We start from the raw sequence: 23,518 nt of genomic DNA, 5'->3' as shown, positions 1-23,518 counted from the left end.
ATATAAATATATTACACATATAAATTTCACTCTTTTAAATACCAATTTTTATAAATCAGTTTCATGTCTACTTACTCAAATTGTGCGTACAGCAACTGAATGGAGGGAAAACACGATTCTAAAGACATTACATAGCAAAACGGTATCAACTAACCATTGATGGCGTTATCTAGTATATACAATACAATATTCTGATATTAGGCTACAAAACATCATTTCAAGATGTATTGTTTGAACCACTTAAATTATTAAAAAGAATGTTACACTATTTTATAGTTCTTAAATTTAAACGGTTTTAACCCTTCCTATCGATTCCCATCCTTCCCCCAACCTAAGCCCTCCCATCGTTCCCCACCCTTCCCATCGTTCCCCACCCTTCCCATCGTTCCCCACCCTTCCCCCAACCTAAGCCCTTCCATCGATTCCCACCCTTCCCATCGTTCCTCACCCTTCCCCAACCTAAGCCCTTCCATCGATTCCCACCCTTCCCATCGTTCCTCAACCTTCCCCCAACCTAAACCCTATCGATTCCCACTCTTCCCCCAACCTAAGCCCTCCCATCGCTTCCCACCCTCCAACATCCTGGAGCCTCCCTGACTCCCTTTCAGGACTCGACTGAAGAATTAAATTAGTCTAAAATTATAATCGCTTAAATATAATATAGCTTATTTAATATCTTGAAATAACAATTAGTATCATACACTATTATGACTTGACCCGGAGGGAGAGTACCCGTCAGGGTCCCTACCTAGGGTTACAGGTCTCAGGTTTTTAGTGGTTTAAAAAAAAATTAATTAGTTTTCCATGACCTTCTCATCAAAATTAATGTCTCTCATTATTGTCTCTCTTTTCAAACGCATGTAGATTTTCGCCTGGACGATAATCTCTAATCGTCGTCTGTTTGAGTGAGCATAGGCGTGTGTTGGTCATTGGTTGTGTTATCTATGCCGCTATCATCCTCTCTGTGAACTTCTGCGACAACTTGCCCTTCTGTCGGATTTGATTTATTGCCCTCTGTCGTCGCCTCCGCTGCTCGTTGCACTGAAATGAAATCAAATATGAAAAAACGGTTTAATTCGGAGTAGCTATCGCGTGGACATCTTTTAAGGATGGTTCTGGATCTGGAACTGGTAGCTACCGTACTGTACAATCACCATCATCTAGGTTATCTCATACAGGTTGCGCTCCCATGGGCCTAGCTGGTTGCAATTAGTTTGTAAGTGGGCAATCTTAGTGATGCTGTCGATGTCTAGTGGGTTTCTACTAGTGACGTCAAAAATACACTTACTTTCAAGTTTCTTGGCAGCTAAAACAACCATAGCTAGTGACGGTTTCTTGCAATTTGTCACTATATCAGATGCTTTATCGCCCATATCTGAAGAATAAATATATATTTTTTAAACACGGACGGAATCACTATCCATTATTCTTTAAGCTTCGTTCCCACTAGAGACGCAGCGCAACGACGTAACTTAGCTTAAAACGTGGTTCCCATTAGAACGCAACATAACGCAGTGACGTATCAACGCAAAGTGCTGTATTGCGTAATCACAAGTGGAAACCGACGATGCAACAGTAAACCTCTGCAAACATCACAGGTTTGATTTCAAGCAAGCGGGGCAAACACAATTATTGGAAGGGAATGTTCTTACGTTTCTTAGTAGGAACCAAGCTTAAGTGACCAATCACAACCGATGGATTATTCGAAGAGTCGCTTGTCATTGATCGCTTGCTTTGCGTCTATGTCCTTGCGTTGCGTCCTAGAAGTGGGAACCAAGCTTTACCAGCAACTCGTTTCACAAAACCACAAAGTAAAAAGTATATCGCCCCCTATCGTGCAGCATTGAATAATGTAAATGAGTGATAACAGTATCCAAGAGTGCTTTGTTGTCATATACATAAAATAATATATAATAATAATAATAATAATAATAATATAAAATACATGATAATTACAGAAACATTTTTAATAACGTTTAAACAGATTAAATTAATCAAGACATTCAACAGAGCTGTGATCTTATCTAACCTAGACTCTAGATTAATTTCAATCTTAGACCATGGAGAAATAAGTTAGTTATTTATACATGCTTAGACGGAGCATGACACACCTTTCCATGTACAGTACTAACAATTATACTAATGTACTTACGTTGAGCTTGGACTGATTTCACAATGTCCTTGAACGTCCGAGTGCGTGCTCCATTCGACGATCCCATAATGCTCCTTTTTGTATTTTTCTCAGGTTTGAATAAAATAATCACCATTTTTGGTGCAAAAAGAAAAATAAACGCAACAGTTGCACTTAACGTCAACGCAACGTTGAGAGCCGTTTGACGTAACGGCATGCTCTGCGTAATAAAATACACCGGCGTAAAAGACAACCAGATAATGCATGTAATATATGCAGTAAAACCAATAAATTTCGTTTCGTTGAAACCTGACGGACATTTTCTTGTTTTGAACGCGTAGAAAACGCAAACGAGGAGTAGAAACGCCGGGTAAATTAACACAATCATAAAAGAAGAATCAGTTAAAACGCCGCAAACTAGCTGTAATCGAAGTTTTGTAGGTTGATGGTAGACTGTTTCTGGCGGTATCAAAATTAACCAGCCTATAATAATAACAAGTTGTAATCCAAATAGCATCAAACAAAGAGCAACCTGAGAAGCTGGGCTGATACAGTGCGTAGTTTTCATCGCGCCTCGACGCGAGCGATTGAAAATACGCGATATTCTATTTGTCTTAATCAAAAGTGCGGCAAAACATAACGTGTAACTTGATCCAATCCCAAGACGAATCAATGTACAAATCCCCGCTGTCGGTCTGTTCGACCCAATCAGACCGTTCAGATACGCTAGAAAGATTCCCCACAACAACAGATAGCTTAGCTCTTTCCCAGACGCCTTCACAATCGGTGTGTCGCGATACTTAATCAAAATGGCGGCAGTTGCAATGACAAGTATCATACCAATGAATGACATGATCGACACCCCAGCTCCCCATTTATTAAACAACGTCATAGTCTCAATCGGAATATCGTAACACCCAGTTCGGTTAGCATTCGGTCTTTGTAGGAGAGGACATGTTTTGCATCTCTGACCAGGTGTCAAATACTGAAGAACTTCACATTCTCGACAAACCCAACAGCATTTACTGTTCTCGTCGTCAGGAATCAGTTCTGAATTAGCTGCACAAGATTCTGAGCAAACAGAATTTGGAAACGCAATATTGGAAGTTTTAAATTTTAGATTTTTATCGAATAATTTCAAGGTATTGTTTGTGTAAATACCTGCATCCACCCATCTGTGTGTTCCGTTAAACCGGAATTGACGTATTTTGTATTTAGAAGTGCGTATGGTTCCACCTCTGTTAAATTCAACCAGGTTTCCGCTCATACCTGCAAAGTAGAGTAGAAAAACACATTAACATGTTTTTATTGTCGAGTTAGATTTCAAACCATAACTTATTAATACCACGTGAAAGGTTAGATTTAGATAAAATGTATTTTATACCTTCGAATGAGATTTTCTTCATACTTTCTGCAAACAAGTCACGTGATTTTCTATCCAGTAGCAACGAGTCTGGAAGTTCTGTCAAATTGTCTTTTTTCATCAAGTTTTGAAGGGCATGTGCAAAGCTATACACCGAATCAATAATAAAGGGAACTTTTTGAGACATGCGCAAACTACTTTTTAATTCTGGCGCATCGTCCGTGTAATTTTGTTCATACTTAATGTAGCCTGCAGTTGGTAACATACGAATGTCTATATAGTTTTTCAAAAACTCTGAAACAAACTGCCGCTCAAAATTATCGCTTGACTGTGTCCAGTGAGAAAACAGAAACGCGCCCTCAATATCTTTTGGATATTCTTGGTCTGCTGGATGATGGCTTAAAATCCAAACCAATTGTCTGCTCAGCGAGGGCTCCCGCTTACGTACACTCTCAAATAGCATGTTCATCTCCTTTCTCTGAGCAAACACGATCACAACTGAAAATATAATTGTTTTTAAATATTTAATTTTCGAATGCAGATCAATAAATGGGTCCCCAATGTCCATTTCCCATCAAAATAATTATCGTTTCGTTTGTTGACGTGTGGTCGTTTTTAATACACAACCATATGGCCATCAATATAATATGAGTAGTGTATTATTCACAGTTTTTGCGAATGCTAATAATTGACATCACTACTTTATAAGTTGGAAAATATATGGGGGAGGGGAGAAATTGATTTTCAAATTGTTCTGCTAACTGCCTCCATAGACACAGAGCTACTGTTTTTACGTGCATACTGGCAAAATGCATTGTTCTCAAGAAAAATCAGCCAACCATCTTTTATTGTTCAACATATTTATTTGATCAGGTTTTTTTTTTATTGTTGATTAGAAACCGTAATTAGGTGAAAATCTAGGTGTGTCATAAAAGTCGATCAAAACACATAACTGTAAACGTGTTGTAATCAAAGTTTATAATAACTGGCTTATAATTAAGTAAAATCATAATACAGGCAGATAATTTGACACACACAGTCAAATATTGATGGAAATTGTACATCAACATTTTTATACGCGCGTATCAAGATTTTCGTACGCACGCATCAATATTTTCATACGCGCTCATCAAGTTTTCCGTACACACATCAAAATGTTGGTGCGCGTACATCAATTTTTTTGTACGCGCGCGTCTAGGTTTTGTCTTTTCTGAGATTCCTATGACGATAAGTATACGCAGTGCATAAAAGAAAAGTTCTATATATTATTTTAGAATTTAGATTTCCTTAGCATGTGCTTGATTAGTTTTATTATTATTACTATTCTAGTGTGGCTTAATGTTTCGCTCGCTTCGAGTATTTTTGTTTCTGCAGATCACTCATGAATATCGCCCGAGAGTATTAAAATACCCTGGTTGTCATTTACGTCTTGTGTTTGATTTACTGCTAAATTGTCTATATTACTATATTTTAATGACAATAATCAACAGTATACCGTAGCATAAGGTATCTTAAGAATTGTTATCGTCTACATATCGTTATTTTCAAATTTCTCATTTATATTTTCGCTATATTTATCTGATGCCTATCACTCTTCATCCATTTTAACACTACAATACAATACATTTGCCATTTGTTGAGTTGTTGTCACATGGCGTTAGTTATATCGTTGTATTATATTGAATGGGTCGATTTATCTATATATCTTTATCTTAATTTGTAAGCCTATAGGTGGCCATCTATAATGTTCCTCCTCACTTCAAAGTCTGAGCACTTGACATCAAGATAAAAGTGATTTTGAAAATTGACTTCAGGACAGTAGGTGTATAACAATGAAAATACAAAATAAAACGAATATTTTTTTGTTCATGAAAACCATCATCATATATGAAATATATAGATTCAATACTGCTTTATTCGAAATAATTGAATTTAATATTCCACATTATGTACTATCATTCATCTCATTAGATTCGATTTTAAATACCTTTTGCTTTTGCTGCTTGACTTAACTTCGAAGCTATTCGATAGAATTCTTCCTCGGTTGCCATCTTTGTATCATACGGGAACTTTTGTATCTCCGCCAAACATAAGTCAGACGACTTTGTCTGCTTTTGCAATTCTTCGACTGCTTTACGACCAAAGCTGGAATCTTCATATACTACAGACAAATAGTTCCAATTGAATTCACTAGCGAGTTGTATAATGGCGCTGTTCAGACCAGCATCTGACGGCACGGTACGGAAATGATAGCCGTAGCGAAATCGATCGTTGAGCTCGGAACTTGTTGCCCAGTAGCTCACCTAGTTTAAATAAATAATATTGATTGATTATCAGAATGGTTGTAATAAGGTATAGTGTAGTTACTAATGCAATTTATTTCAAACTCCTGCTGCGCCGGATTTCCAGGAGAGGTTAAAAATTATACCATAATATAAAGATTTGTTTTAAACATTTAAAATTTCTCTATTATCATCTTGACTTTTAGTACCGTTGGCCCCTCCATGTCACCCTGGCAGCAAGCATTAACTTGGTTATTTGGATGAATATTGGTATTAAGAGCATCGGTTGATCCGCCAATGGTAAAATACTTGAGAATAAAATGAAACTGACAAAATTATGGAAAAGTTAGAGAAAGCGACGACAGATGGCGTAATATTTAATATTTCGGCCCATATTAAAGATACGGGTAACTCGAGATTTTAATCGGTGTTTTTGACGTCACCAATATATAAATTTTCCTGAAAATCAATAGAAATGTTTTATGGGTATATTACCAAAAGAAATTTAGGAAGATATTTTAGAAATTGTGGCTATTATTGCGCACAAGAGGCATACAAAGCAAGTAGGCCTATACTTGGCAAATGTGCCAAGTATGTTACACAAATTACACATACAACAATCGAAAGTCGTAATCGTGAACTAAACTAACTGTTTGTCTTATTCTTATTACATGATGTGCCAGTTGAAAACCTTGCCATATGCGATAGGTCTTGCTTTTAATAATATTGTATTTGCTGTGAAACCCTTTAAAGAAAACCGAGCTCGCAACGCTAATAACATTTAATGGTATTCAGTCATTACTTTACAATCTCTCAGGCTCGTAGTTAGTGGATACCACTCTTAAGTAGTCCCAACGCTCTCATACATGCGTCATTTTTTTCTTCCATGTTTACATTTCGGATTATATATTGAAAATAATGTTAATAGTCACAAAGTGTTCAAATATTTCTTTGACAGCTTTCCTCTTTTAAATATTTCGTTTACGGTAATTGTAAATACTCATTGTAATACGGTAGAAACCTTCCTTTGGTATGTCCAGGAGACAAACGGCAAAGCTTTTAACACCATGACCAACCCCTATTCAGGGGACGCCTATGAATCAATGTGTTGGTTCCGAAGGGGACAGTATTAAGCTTAGTTCCCACTTGGACGCAACTTAAAGAACAACGGAAGTTAATTGACCAATCAAAAGCGACAGTTCGGATCATCCAAGAATTGTGATTGGTCAAAGTACTTGTGACACGCTTACCTCCTTACGTAAGCTCTGTCTACACAGTCAAACTAGTTTGACAAAAAATTCTGATGTGCTATATGACGTCATTGTGTCAATAATGTTTTGTCACATAAAGGTTAATAGTGTAGACAGAGCCTAAAGTATCAAACATTACCAATTTAATCAACTTTAGGTTTAATGCAGCACGTCCTTTCGAATCGTAATTTAATGTTAAATTAAATGCGCATAGGCCTAGAGTAAATGATCTCGAGTTCTTGAATCTATACCATATTATGTATGACCGAACAATAGAAGACGAGTATCACTTTTGCCTTGTGTGTTCATCTTATAAGGCAGAAAGGGAAACCTTATTATTGGCGTAATCCCTCACATTTCATAAGTTAAAACAAATTAATGTCTATATGTTTTAGTTAATCTATCCACGCATTTAGTTTGTATCATTTAATAGGAGAAAGTCCATACGTTTTTTCTGTAAAATAATTGTGGATCTATGGGCACATGGCTATAAAGGCATACATCATTGCCTGAAATGAAAATATATGCCCCATTGCCTGCAATGAAAATATATGCCTACATTCTCTGAAGAGGCTGGAGTATCGTATGATGCTTTCCATGCTTACAATTTATTGATATGAAGGCGAGAAATATAAATATAATGATTTCGTCACGGGAAGAATGTGTCTTTTTCTAACGTTAAAAAATAATTTTCAATTTACTGTACTCGTCGTGTAGTCACGTTATTAATAATATTACCGCCTTCTTATCTTAATAATAATTACATATTGTATTAATACGAGACATCACAAAAAAGATCAATTTTTCATATTTTGACAGCAAAGTAATGCAAACACTGCGATTCAAAATCACATCTGTTAATTGAAATTTACACAAAAAACAGCAAGGAGTTAAAGTCATAGGTCAAGGCCAATCTATAATTATAGATATTATATATTTTGTGATATTTTCCAGAAATCCTAATCGGCTGCTGTAAAGTAATGAGCTAAAAGATTACATTACGTGGAAAAAATGCATTGAAATATATCGAATAATTCACTTTTATCGGTTGTTTATGGTAACCATCCGGGACCTTGTCACTGTCGTCTGACTATACGTCATAATAAGACAGAATCCAATGCGTCAATACATTAGTATACTTTCTCAAATACAAAACATCCGGAAACTGCACTAAGTAATGAACATTGCTCACGACATTCTAACTGTTTTAAAAGCATGACATATGATCTTTAACAAATACACTAAGTTCCCTAAGGAAGAGAGTAACAAATATAAGATTCTACTTAATGCATGTTGGTAACAAACACAACCAAAACAAAGCCGTTTGACAACCCTAGTGACTAAACCACTATAGGCTGTCACTCGAGCGAATAATCGTGATACAAAATATCAAATTAATTTGAGTAATACATGAAATATTGATTTCAATGTAAACGCGGGTAACTGAGTCTGGCGATACTACGCCAAAAACGAGTTATATTTAATATTATCGTTGCAAAAATAATACTTGTATTGAAACAAAGGCCTGAAATATCAAAAAGAGATTCTCATTGCAAGGGCGTATAAGCTGGAGGATGGGACGGCTAAATGCGCACTCTTCCGCTGTAGGCTTAATAAAAATGTGTGTAGATAGCATAAATCAAATGTGTTTTTTTTTCTCCTTAAACATGGACAAATAAGTTTAAAAAATGAACTCTTAATTTGCCTGACAGAATGTTTATAATGTCTGTAAACCACACTCTACAACTTTTTTTTGTTTTTAAGTTTATAAATCATATTCTTCTTTTAATTGCTGCGTAGCAGATATTCATATAATTCTGGACATCAATTTTACCTCCCGTCATGCATCATTGCTTGTCAGATCCGAAAGATGATTGTTTGACTACAAAGCTTTGGCCTAAGACAAGCTAGAGGCTAAGTTTACGGCTTTCGCTTTTTGCGGGTGAAATCCATTTGTAGACGATTTTACACTCATAGTCCATTGGAGGTATTTTTTTATCCAATGAGAAGTGTTCTGAAATAAACAATTGGTTCGTGTCTTTAGGATGGTCCTCCGTCATCAAAACTACGTTATGCTAGGCAAATATAGGCTATAGGCCTTGATCAGCTCTTGCACTTTAACATTTCTAGTTATTTATTATTATTATTTTAAAGTATGTGTAGTTAGGTAATTTCCAGGTGATTGACAGTACATGTTCATTATTTCTGTTCAGAAAGAAGGCGAGACAGTAATCTTACGATAGATCTATAATTTTGAACACAGATGATCGAGCCCCAAAGTTTGAAGTAAAAAGTTTTAAAAAACAAGTGCAAATTCTAATTCCGCCACTGTATCTTTAAGGTAAACAAGTTTATCTTTCGCGAACAGTTCCTAAAAGCTACTAAGTTCACTGCCAAACTATCTGACTGCTTAGCAGATTTATAAATAAACGAAAATGGACGTGCATTTTGTTTAGGCGATTGATTAAAAACGTGACTAATGTACAGTTCCGACAGATTTAATAGTAAAAACTGACAATACATCAGCATGATAAAATCGGCCTTCTTTCTATATCAGATATTCTATATATGAACATTGGTTTTTTTCTATATGTCTGAAGATTTATTAGGAATTAAGAAACTGTGGAAGCTCGCTAAGTATGATTGCTAATGCTACTTTATACAGCAGCTAATGGGAATATAAATATCAGAAACTGTGTTTCACTCGGATAATGTCTTGGAAAACAATGGCATGCATTCTGAATAAAATGTCCTCTATATTATGTAATGATTATATGTGACTGTATTCAAATGTGTAGTAAGGGGAGGGAAAAGAAGGAGGGAGAAGGGGGAGGGTTGGTATTGTTATTGTTAAAGTTTCGAACACCCATTTTTTTTTCAGCTAAAGTGATGATAAATTAGCAATAGCTTATGACAATTTGTTTTTTGTTGTTAGGACGAACCCATACAGACTTGTGTCATTCTAATTTAACACACGTCGCGTACCTGCCTCCTCCTTAGACAAATACTAGATTTTCTTATTACCATAAAACAAATACAAACATAAAGAAAGAGCGTTAGTGCCAAAAATGGTTCACAAAATACTAGGTCCCTTTTCGGGACACCCTTATTTAGGGGACACTCCTATTACGGGGTACGTTTCCATGAAGCGAATGAGGGGACACAATATTAATTTCGACCAATCCCTTGAACAAGGAACACTCCTCTGTATTGATATATATCTTGTTGAAATGATAATAACGGTGATTAGAGGATTAACGTTTCTTTATTAATATTATATGTGTAACTATTAAGGAAGAAAGTATTTCTCTTTATTAATACTTATCTACGGAAGCCCGTTCGGGTCACTACTGTATATTAATACATCTTAAGAGCTGAACGGGCTTCCGTACTTATCTAATAAACACATCATTTCGTTACTGAGTAGTTTACATAATAAGAATGAAAGAAATAATGAAAACTTGTTACATCGCATTTCATTCAGAAGGTGAATTGCTTTGTTCAAACACAAATGATATTGCTTTTTCAATTCATGTATTCAGATTTGTTTAAGGTCCCGGTGATTGGGAAGTAAATTTCAGTTGTGTATTTTTGTTTCGGATAATTATTATTTTTATGGATATATTTTATATCAGATAACTGATTACTATAGTATATAGATATACCTATACAATTCAAAATAACATGCCGATGTGGACCTTATTTCCAATGGGGTTTTCTTTAGAAATAAAATAAAAATTAAGCCAAAGCGAACATTTACATTACATGCTGTTTATTAGTCTAGGTTCTAGAATATTTTGGCACATATGTCGTTTCATACGTATAAAACATGATCTCGTATTTTCAGAAAAAATCGAAACGTCGACAGTATATACGACAAGAAATACAGTCTAGCGGTTTATAAGCAGAAAACATAACAATGGGCCTACATCAACTGTGATGATGAAACTATTTTAATTACAAACAAGTTATTTCAATAAATCTGTATGTCATAAAAATGTCTTAATTTATAATATTCATACTTGCGTTATCTTCTCGATTCGAAACAAACTCGCCATTTGTGCAGAAGTAGAACTTGACGAACCTCCTACTACCCCTAAAAGTGGACCTGAACTTTGCCTCTCGTCTGGACACTGACATTTCTCCATAACAGTTGTATTTATGATAAAATTCATTGCCTGTTGTGTTGCCTTGGAGATGGAGTCACAAGAGTCGTATATTTCAGTATCTAAAAAAAAATTAATTTTGCTTAACATTAAATTAAGGAGTATTTCGTAATGTAACTGAATTTAACTTTAAAATGGTATAATTGATGACTATATTTATTTTGAAAAAGTGTTGTCGCATCGGTTCTTCTAGTGTGAATGTACCTTTAAACTATACACGTTCATACGACGTATATGATGTTTACAAACTAGTGTTGAGAGGATAAATCACATAAAATCTCATTATCTGCAGGTAGCTCAATATTCAGTATGGAAAAAGTGTTGTCGCATCGGCTCTTCTCGTATGAATGCACCTTTAAACTTTAGCACGTTCACACGACGTATATGATGTTTACAAACTAGTGTTGAGAGGATAAATCACATTAAATCTCATTATCTGCAGGTAGCTCAATGTCCATTCAAAATAACCGTAGTAATAATTAAAGATTGCTGTCGTTCACTCAAAACATCACGTAAATGAATTATATCAATATTGAAGCGACGAATCTCTTCAGTTCATATAATCTAAAGCAAGAGGACTATTTGGACGTAGAAGGATTATTATGCGAGATTGCTGGAGAGTTTGTCATTATTAGCAGCTTTAATGGTTTAAGAGAAACACTTTGTATTTATTTTCTGTTATGAAAGCGAAATAAATGGACTTTTGACGTTTACCATAAATTGACTGTAAAATTAGTCGGCTACATTTACTCTAAAGACAGCTCTTCCTTCAAGGTGAAGCCATTAAAAAAGAAGCCACCTCAAAAAGAAACCCACCACAAAAAAAAACCGCCCACCTCCAGAAGAAATAAAAAAAAAAAAAGAATCATGGCAACGATGTAGGATGAAAAAAAAACAGAACTATTTTCGGTCTTAAACAGAAAAAAACGAATATAAATATAAAGTAGTTCTATAATTATCACGTTATCCATACTGTAATTGATAGGCCTACTACTGTATAAAAGAGTCATATTAAATTTATCAAATAGCACACGTTACAGCGAAATTAATTCAGAATTGATTTTACGTTTGCTATTAAGTGTTTAGGTCTGACTAAAGCTACGCCATTCTATTGAATGGTTACAGCTTAATTTCATTTAAGAATAAATTATGCGTGGTTCCCACAACGACGTGACGCAACGTAAGGAATTTGACCAATTACAAGCGATGAATTATTCGAACTGTCGCTTGTCATTGGTCAACTCGCTTGCGTTGCCTCCACGTCCTTGCGTTGCGTCCTAGTGGGAACCAAGCTTAATCAACATGCTTCTAATGGAAATAACGGATACCTCCACGATTATTTCCAAGCAAAGTTGCCAATGTATCATATTTTATACAGACAATATCGGGAACTAAAATTTCTTTAATTTAGGCCTACAGTGCGATAGATTGACATTTGAATAACCTATAATAGAATCATCACTGTATTGTTTTATCCAAATTAAGAATAAACGTCGTATACGAACTTAAAGCGTGGTTCCCACTGGCAACGCAACACAAGGACGTAACGCAACGCAAGTGAATTGACCAATCACAAGCGATGGCTTATTCGCTTGTGATTGCTAACTGTCTATAACTTCGCTTGTCATTGGTTAAAACGCTTGCGTTGCGTTTACGTCCTTGCGTTACGTTCTAGTGGGAACCAAGCTTAACCATCCCTGCGGCGGCCGATACGTTCATATACATTATATTGATGGATTGCGCACATCGGGAATTTACATATAGGTCTATAGCAAACTTTATCATTCATAATTGCTTTATATCATGAAGCAATGATAACGATATAGAAAAACATGACCATTATCATACAGCGGATCCCGATGTTCACTGCCTCATTCATTTATTCATTCATCAGTGGAAAACTTACATTTATTGTCATTTGCATATAAAAGATACATAGAATAGTTTGCTCTGAGATGTATAAAAACAGATAGATGAAAACGTAACAAAAACAATTACAACGTGTCACATCTCTCTCGTACTTAATTATCATTTCAAAATTCTGTATTATTATATAGACAGGCAGTTTAATAACTTAAGTTAAGCTCTAGTTTTACAAAAAAAGTGTAATGTTCCCAAATATGGTAGTGATGCTTAAATATGGTAGTGATATGACATCATCATGTACATATATGGACAAACCACATTGTTTTGTCACATAAAGTTTGATAGTGTAGACAAGCTTTATAGATTACCACCGGTACATACCGTATTATTGCATATTACAATGAAACCATCTTTTCCGAGACATTCAACAAAATCATTGTTTAAATGAGTTAGTTACAGAGAAAGCTTGGTCAAAACTTTAGTTAATTTTAAACAAAATATTTTATTTACTAATTAACTGTTTTAATTAACTGAGTTAAATACTGTATTTCAGGCTCAGCGTAAACCAACCTCTAGCTAGAACTTTCTGGGGAATGGCGATAATCGCAGTAAAATCATGTTGCTGTACATTATGTGCTTCCAAAAATAAATAAATAAATAAATAAAGTTGAGAATATATTGTTAGCCACAACCGTATTTTAATTAGACCTTGCTTTATTATTCAAATTAGGTTAATTTATGCTGCAACAACTTGATTGTGTCACTCCCACTTTCAATGATTTTGTTTTGCTTCAAACTCCAGTCACAACCACGACATATTGATTACAATCATACATTATCCACAAAAACCAGAGCATGAAATTTTGTTTATTTTCTAATTCAATCATCAAAAGAAAAATTAATAAAGAGAGAGAGAGAGATACACCATCACCAATGACTGTTCATGCTTCGTATATTGTGTATAATAAGATTACACAATTTGGGTGTAATTTGACCTTGAGATTCGCTTTATGTTCAGATTATGTTACTTCTAGAATACATTGCACTCAAAATAATGGAGAACTTCAACGCTAAACCTACCACTATGATAATTTCACACGCAAACACAAAAGTGAAATACAGAGGTTTTCTACGAGCAGAGGAGTGGAATGAATCAAAATCAGAATCAGAGAATTGTATTAATCTCCAAAGGAGAAATTCATTTGCTCAGAGTTAAAACAATTAAAATATTAAAATATGTATATATATATAAAAAATCAATATCAGAAGCTTTACATAGAAATGATTATTATAAAAAGTACTATAAAACAATACTTATAAAGAGAAGATATGTTCAAATAAAAAAGAATCGTATTTCTGCAATAAAGATTCTAAACTATTCCTTTCTATAATTTAAGACAGTTGGCCTCGTTCTGATTTTAAACGATAAAATGTCAACTAAACATTATTAGTGACGTCAGTAGGCTATTAAGGAACGCCACAAATATATTGAAATTGTTCCATCAAGATAATAATGTTTATATGTTCAGGGCACGGAGGTATAATTTTATTTTCTTTTTAAAATTGTACACCTCCATGTTCAGGGTATATGCGAGTATCAAAAACAAGTTGGTGGGGGCGTCGCGTGGTGGATGCAGATGGACTTTGTAATGTGATGTGCCCAAATATGGTAATGATATGCTTAAATATGGTAGTGATATGACATCATCATGTCCATATATGGCCACATCACATTTTGTTGTCACATAACGTTTGATAGTGAAGACAGAGCTTTAGGGTCAGGTTTACCTTTCAGTGTATTAAATTGAAACTTAACCCGGCAAATCTAAAATTAAATTGTACAGTCATACCAGATCAAAGTATTATCCTTTCACTCCTTATGGTCATACCAGAAAATATGCTAATTCCAGTAGCCGAACTTAATAAAATTACATCTAAAAGGTAAATCTGTAAATATCTATTGACTTAAAGATATATTGTCCCCCTGATAAAATAATTCTTAAAACAATTTTTGTTGAATATTCTATTTTAATGTAACATAATAGTTATCCACTTTGACCAAAAATTGGATAAAAAAAATGTATTTACCTGAAAAAAATGTAATTTAAAGCAAAAAATGGTCATTTAACCACTTATTAACTTATAAGTTTCTTTTTCTATGGAAGTGATTAACTTTATTAAAACTATAAAATAACATATTCAAAGTCTGATTTAATTAATTTTCATTTTTCATGTTTTTGGGGGACAATACATCTTTAAAGTGAAATATGTAAGGAAATATCTTACACAATTTGTTTCGTCTTTTTGTTCTTCACGCATGTTCTTTAAATACTTATATATCCGCATCTTTCAGTTGCAGAAACACATCTGGCTATATTTAGACCTATCCCAAGTCTTTGTAATCATTGTCTTTTTTATGTTAGTCTTTTCGATTTTAGAAGTATACGTATGAAACGCCATATTTGCCAAAATATTTATATTTGTACTAATTAAATCAAACTTCCGTCTAGAACCTAGACTAATCTATATTAAACAAAATAATATTTCAACAGAGAATGCTGTTGGTTTCGTTTCCAATGCGCATGCCTACTGATTAAATTAGAAGATAATAACGTATCAAGTAAAAATCTCTGTCGGTTCATTGCGCATGGGCAGTACATATTCGTCTCCGAAAAGATTGTTAAGTGTGTCATTAGAGCTACTGTAGCCTACTCGTCTTTTTTTTATGGTTTATTAGATAGCTTTAGAAAGACAGCTACGACACTATCTAGGCCTACAATGTGGACTTATATATCCTAAATATCCTAAAGGTTAAATCTGAAATTGTGTATTTCATCATATATTATGATGACATAAGCATGCCGAGAGCTAGTACTATACATGCTATAATGACAAATTATGGTAAAGAAAATAACACCTTACAGCTGAGAAATGAGTGAGTGAGATTGAATCGCGAAAAACATCACTTTCTACTGAACATTATTATAAACACAGAAGAATGATTAAATTTAAAGTTTAGAGTTGCGTCATCACTTCAAAAATGTATTTATTTATTTTCAATAGTTTAGTAGAAACGGCAGTTGTAGTCTATCGCCACAAATTCAACCTTATGTATTGTACTGTACCTCAAAAACATAAAAAATGAAGATTAATTAAATCAGACTTTGAATTTGTTGTAGTTTTAATAGAGTAAATCTGTTTCATAGAAAAAAAACGAAAAAATATTTTACATATAAAGTTACAAAATAAATGGGTAAATTCAATCAGAAACCCATTGGCTGGCAGCCAATTTGACTACTTTTGCTTTAAATTACAGTTTTTCAGGTAAATAATTTTTTTTTATTATGTGACATTAAAATGGCATATTCTACACAAAAAATTGCAAGAATTTTTTTTAGGGTGACAATACATCTTTAAAATATTGTCAAGGTATTTGACCATTGTCGCGCGCGCACACATCCACACACACATTATTTTAACAGTATTTGTACGCGCGCGTGCGTGTAAACGTGTAAATCAAGCTTTATGTTCCTTTCAGTTTCAACAATCAGAGTTTTGATTTTAATAAACAGATTTTTTTAATTTATATAAATTTATCCAACTAACAATACACTACATTATAAATAAATAAAACGCCAATGCTGCATGTTTACGTTTCTGACTATAATCATTGTGTAAGTACAATTTACATTAGTGAAATAAATGCAAATAAATAAACAAACCTACGTATTACTGACCAACACTATAGGCACTTATAATGTACAGTAGTATATTCAATTCAATTCAATTCAAATAGACATTTATTTACAAAATCTGAAAACATAGGAAAACAAAGAAACAGTATGGTACAGTATTATAATTTTTAAAAAAATGTTTCAGAAATTGAAGGCAAAAGCCCTGAAAGATGTTGGGAAACATCTTGAGTTGGGCAAGCCTCAACAGAAAAAAAAAACATATAAAAAAGAAAGAAATGCATTGAAGAAAATAATAATAAACTTCATAATCTAAAATATGAATAACAGAAAAAATAAATAAATCTGTTGGTAATGCAAATCGAGACATGACCGACTAATATATATTTAATAAGTAGAAAAGATGTATTTTTTTAATTTTGAGAGAAGTATCTTTGGGGAAGCAGATTTTAGGATGGAGGGTGTTAGGTGGTTCCATAGGGTGGGTCCAGAGTAACGAAAAAAGAGGGCAATATAATATATGAAATTCACAATTCACAAGACGTAGGCCTAGGCCTACTCTTTCATTAAAAGTCCTATTTTGACAGATTATAATATTAACGTGATAAAGTGTTTGAAATCAATCATACATTAATTGCATACTTAATTAGCTACTGATAAGCTTTTAAGAAACAGCTGCTTATTAATGATATTACATTATTCATTTGGTGTCAGAAATGTTGTCAATGATTGAACGTTCGCCGTAAGAGAAATCAGGCTATACGAAAATGAAGAATTATATAAAGTATATATTACGATGAAAGAAAGCTTTGAAGGAATACTCTTGACATATTATGGCAATGTACAAACAATCACTGTACTCTCTCCTTGTAATTAATAGAGTGACAGTGTGCAAAATAACGCTAGAAAAAAAACTAGAAAAACTACGTAACATTCAATGTAAACAAATAAAGAGCTGAGTACGGTACAAACTCAGACTGCTGAGGCCTGATACAGGCGCTATACAATAAGACCATCTACAGCTCACTATGTCGGTCGGTTGGTCGGTTGGTCGGTAACCACTAACTTGAGCACGCGACTGCAGCCATGTATATGGCCTTGTTCATTGAGTGGACAGTTAGTTTCGTGCATTTTTTTGTCACACAATTTTCTTTTCACAAACACTCGATTCTGCAAATGTCTATGTAGACTTGCCCCAAGTCTGTAGTTATTTCGAGGCTTGTTGAAATACAAGTTTACAAGCAGTACACGTATGAAACGCCATATGTGCCAAAGTATTTTACTGATATTGAGTCAAAACACCGTCTGAAACCCATAGGCTACCAATGTCCATGGTAAAGCTTAAATCTACATACGAACTAGTGACAGCTTCATGTAGGTTGACATGTATTAATACACCTAGACTCATATCTAGATGACTGTCAATAGTCAGTTAGTATCTACCTACAGACAGCAGAATCGATGTATCTTTACAATCTAATAAACATCATTATATATTAGACGTAGACGTATATTCATAAGATCTGAGTTTAGAACTGGGATGAGGTCTACACCAGCTCTTTGTTTGCGGGAATAGCCTGAAAAAATATCTTTAGCCTAATCGATGCAGCAAAGTTCTTTATTGAGTAAAAAGGAAGGTCTAATGACATCTGTCTCAATGCCGTAAATTTCTATTTTATTAAGACTGAAACGAAAACATTATCAAATGTATGTCACTACAGGTGTTTCACTGTCGTTTGATAATAGAATTGTACTATAGCAATAGCATTACAATATTGCTAACAATATGTTGTTACTATTAAAATGTGTTGTCTTTGTTAATTTAAACGTCCCTTTGGATCAATTATTAACGATTATGTTATCAAATTTTTTCACATGTTTGTTAGTGTAGACAGAGCTTTAGACGTAACGCAAGGACATAATCACGCGCGCCACAAATAATTGGCCAATCACGCCGGGTCGGATCACCAGAATGTACAGTAAACTGTGTCCAAGTGGGAACCGATCTTTAACACAGTTCATGCTGTACGTAAACTCAACACGACCTTTGTTAAAACTACCGATTTACATAATCAACTTGTCGTTGATGGTTAGGTAATTCTATAATGTTTGATTCCGCACGAATTTTGTCAACAAAACGGTAATGAATTATATAATCGATTGTGTTGCCGATAACCAGTGACATTTGTTAAGTGGCAACACGTGACTTACGGTAAACCTCAAGTCACAATTGAGAGCGTGTTATCCATCTTACGTTTATTCATTTCATTACTATGCTGATGGGTAGCATTATAGTTAAACGAATTATTGATTAAAGAATTCAACAACAATTTCCATGAACTTAAAACATACAAGTTTAGATAGGAATATTCTAATAAGAATGTCTAGCGTAAATGTCTAATTATACTGTTGCGCGTAGAAAAGGCTTTCACGGCGCAAACATCAGATGTTTAAGCAATAAAAAAAAGTCGCTAATAATTTGTAGAAACACGGAGAAGGAAATCGAAACTACTTGCTCTTTCGTATAAATAAACAAGACCATATACATCATCTGCAGAGTCGCGTGTTCAAATTTGAGTGTTTACCGACCGACAAACCGACCGACATAACGAGCTGTAGACTAAAAATTGTGGAGTTGTGGCTTGGCGGTTATGATGCTCGGCTACCAATCCAAGTTTTATGCGTTTAAGTCTTGTCATGTCAGGATTTGTTCAATGGCGAATAACAACTCATTAAGCCTGTTTTCCTGTCGACGTTATTCGACGCTATCGTCGTTGATCGTTAACAGTTGAACGACAATCGTTTGAAAACGATCAAGTTGGAATTATAACGATAGCGAGTAACTTTTCCTGTAAATCGTTAACATTTCAATGCTTACGTAGAAGATTGCCGATTATTGTTAACGATAGCCTCGACAGGAAAACAGAACGGCAGCAAAAACTGGAACCGATAAATACACACAACAAATGCTGGTAGAGGCGGATTCAATGCAGGTCCTGCCTCCTTAATTTCAAAGATTATAATATAAAAGATAGGACATCAAATTAAGCTCAGAACTTAATTTTACAATGTTTAGGCTTTGCCTCCGCCCCTTTCAAATCCTGGATTCGTCACTGGCTTGATAAAAAAAACCCAACACAACACAATCGACTGCTAGAACTACTAAAGGCTGAATGATTTCCACCAGTGTGTGTGTGTGTTTACAAAAAATATAAATTAATATTGACATGAAGACAAGAAAATAAAACAAAAGTATACAAAATCATAATTGTGTATTGGATATCAAGTTTGGCAACAACAATTCTAAAAGTGGACATTTATGAGCGTTTCTTAGAGTAACTGTGTAATTTAATAACCTTTTATATTATGTTCCTTTATTAAATCTATCAAAAAATAGATATGATTTAATGATGATGCGTTATATCTCATTAGTTTTAGTCAGTCGTACGATTGTGTTACAAATGAAGATATTTCAAAACCTATTGATATTTACCATGTTGACAGTTAAATATCAATATCAATTCGTTTTGTTATTTGTCAATTTCAAAAATATTCTAAATAATATTCCCAAAGGGCATAACGAACTAACATTCCGTTAGTTTGAGGTGGATTCAATATAATTGCACTGTGCGTTCAATGGTTCAATGCAGTCACGGACGCGCACGTTCAATTTTTTTAAACGAATAACTTAACGCACGCGTTCAACTTTTGTTGACAAATTAGGAAGCTAGTTAATTTGTCAGACTTTGGTCAGACCTTTCTCTGTTGTTGAATTCAGAAAGGAACGTTAATATCTGTAAAAAATGTGTGTATGCTTCATTTTGTTGGCTGCTTCTTTTCTCATTTTGCTGACGTAATCACTTAACCTAAATGGCAGAATTACCGTCGTATACAATGCAGGATTTGGTTTAATCGTTCCAAGGAGAATGTACTATTGTAGAAATTAACAATAGTTGGCTAAGTGATAGAATGTAATGAGAGTCGAAATTATCTTTCGACATTGTTTGTGGAAACATCAAAGAACTTATAACACAAGAATCTCCTGTTCTTCAATTTGCATTCAAAACACAGTATCGGAAGTACAGGGTTAAAAGGTCAAACTGGGCGACGCCATTTCACAGCATGGAGCAGCGCCCCCTTCAAACTAAGAAGTCAATTACTCTACCCCCTAGAGTATTAGCAGAACCCCTCTATGATTTTGACTTTCTAATTTGATGCGGGCGCCCTACTCCTCAGTCAATTACTCTATCCCCCCTAGAGCATTAGCAGATCCCCTCTATGATTTTGACTTTCTAATTTGATGCGGGCGCCCTACTCCATGGCTCACAATGGCGCCACCCATAGCTCTATTCTATCCCACAATGCCTTTCGAAATTGTTACGCGCTTCGGACGAACAGGAGATTCTTGTGTTATAAGTTCTTTGGAAACATACGTTGCTTACTTATTTTTATTTTGTAAATAACGGGACTTACAAATACAGAAAAACGTTTTTCCTTGTGTAATAGGTCCATGCTTTTTGTTGATAAATAAATGTTATCTTGAATGAATAAAGTTTATCGTTGCTGATGGAGTGACATTATTATGCAATATATTTATCCAGGATTACATAATAGGTAAAAGAAACTTCCTGTTTTACATTGTGGTCCTGTCTTAAATACAAAAAAAAAGGTTTTAGTTTTGTGAAAAGAAATGAGGTCGACATCTGTAGCTTTAAATGAAGCAATTGTTGGAGAATATTTAATTTCAGCAGTTGGTAGGTTATTTCATATTTTAGCGCCTGCGAATATTCTGAAACTATGAATAAACATATATTTATGTTACAAGATGTGTAAAAAAGTCTGACTATTATTGTGTTGTTATAACATATTCATCATGAATGGACATTGTTATTCAAACAGCAAATACTATACAATATAGTTCTAAAGTTCTATAGTTCTCCAGTTCCCACCATGGTGGATATAATTAATAGGCACCACTAGCTCTTTTCACGCTGCTGCTCTAGCCCGCTACGTCCCATTAGGACTACTCAATCAGAAGCTAAAGCAAGCAGCAGTTATAGTTCTAAGGACAGACAGTTTTGTGAAAATGGAAACTCCACTATAATTTATTGATTCCAGCTGCTACAGTAGACCCAAAAAACGTCTGGGAAAGAGTCTATTAGGACATTTCATGCTAAAATTACAAATCCCTAAGCATTTCTGGTATATTCACTGTCAGATATTCATTGAATTATTATCGAAACAGTCCATTAAAGTTTGTGTTTGTAATAGGATACTTCACAATTGAAATATCTAGGGTGATGAAGTGACCCCCAGATTTGACCTTAGCAATAAAATTAACTAAAGTGACAGAAATTGAGTATTCACTTCTGTAACAAAAAAATAATATTTATTCACATATAAAAAAAGAATTTAAAATGTAAGTATTTGTTGCTTTAAATTACATTTTTTTCAGGTAAAATAACTATTGTGACAATAAAATGACACATTCAAAAACATTTAAAATAAAAAATATTTTTCAATAAGCGAGCAGCGTTTTTTGTAAGAAATATTTCTTGTTTAGATATGTAATAAGTGAATGTTTTAAGGTTTTTTATTCATGTATGTTTTTAATTTTATGGTACGATATCTAATTTTAATAAGATGTTTCTATTTTTATATCAATTTTAACTAATTTTTAGTTATTTGTAATACAATTCATTTCAGTCCTTGACTGTCGTTTTGTAATATATTTTTATATACCGAATAAATAAATAAATAAATAAACATTACAAAGCAAACCATTGATATTATATCCATTTTATCCTTGCATTTGTATTTTTCTTCTATTAATATTAAGGTTAAATTAGAATAAGAACAAAATGTGGCTTTTATCTCCTTTCCAAACATATCGTTTATGCATAATATAAAGGCCTATACATAAAACATAATACATGCATACTACAAATGGAGAGAGGTATTATATACCAATAGATAAAAGTTTTGGTCCTCTCTCCTTCATCTTTTTTTTTGTTTTTTTTTTGTCCATATGGACAATTGTCTGAAATAAAAGTTGAATTGAATTGAAAACTGGTAAAATACGGTATTTAATTTGTTACGCCCCTTCACGCATAGAAAGACTACTTTTATCACAGTGTTTATTCTTAAAGAAAATTATATATCGCGTATTAGTTGTTATTATTATCATTAATATAACTATTTTTATTCGTCTATCAACACTAAAATTTAATAATAAACATTATATCCAGGACTAGGTGTATCAATAATAATTATTGATGTAAATCCATGTGAGGTCCCTAGAGGACGTTGTAACGACACACAAGACATCAGCGTGCTACGCACCGGCACATACCTGGCTAATCATGCAAGAGAAAGCGATGCTTTTCAATATTTGATGGGCGATTATAATTGCCTGCAGGTGTCTCGTGTAGCATTGCTTGATTGAGTAAGGCGCGAACGTTCATGTTGGCCAGGAGAAGCAACAGTTCAGCAGAATCATCATGCGTAACAACCGTCTGCATCCACTCGTAATGTGCTCTCTTGCGAACATTATTTCAATTGATACATTTTAAACTCACGTGATGTCTCGATCAGAAACTCTATTCAATGCTCAACTAAACTTTCGAATCTGTTACTGATCTGTTCCCACTAGAACGTAACGCAAAGACGTACAGTAAGGGCAACGAAAGTAATTTGACCAATCATGGCGAGACTATGCATCATCCATCGAGTCGTGATTGATCAAATTACTTGTGAATTTCTTTGCGC

The 23,518-nt window shown here is 34.1% G+C and overlaps 1 protein-coding gene across 1 annotated transcript in view; it reads right to left on the bottom strand.

The window, feature by feature from the left end:
* Positions 1-491: 491 nt before the first annotated feature.
* The window catches only part of LOC140045241 (metabotropic glutamate receptor 3-like), a 36,730-nt gene continuing 13,703 nt past the window's right edge, over positions 492-23,518 (bottom strand). The window contains exons 2-7 of the mRNA XM_072090069.1: positions 11,049-11,254; positions 5,482-5,797; positions 3,516-3,992; positions 2,153-3,400; positions 1,289-1,375; positions 492-1,041 (exon numbers count right to left, since the gene is read on the bottom strand). Of these exons, the coding sequence (XP_071946170.1) occupies positions 887-1,041; positions 1,289-1,375; positions 2,153-3,400; positions 3,516-3,992; positions 5,482-5,797; positions 11,049-11,254 (2,489 nt within the window). The 3' untranslated portion in view covers positions 492-886. The remainder of the gene's footprint in view (positions 1,042-1,288; positions 1,376-2,152; positions 3,401-3,515; positions 3,993-5,481; positions 5,798-11,048; positions 11,255-23,518) is intronic.

Source organism: Antedon mediterranea, chromosome 3 (genome assembly GCF_964355755.1).
Source record: "Antedon mediterranea chromosome 3, ecAntMedi1.1, whole genome shotgun sequence".
NCBI classification, from domain to species: domain Eukaryota; kingdom Metazoa; phylum Echinodermata; class Crinoidea; order Comatulida; family Antedonidae; genus Antedon; species Antedon mediterranea.
Note: the sequence above shows the minus strand (reverse complement) of the source record. Positions and strands in the feature narration are given on the sequence as shown.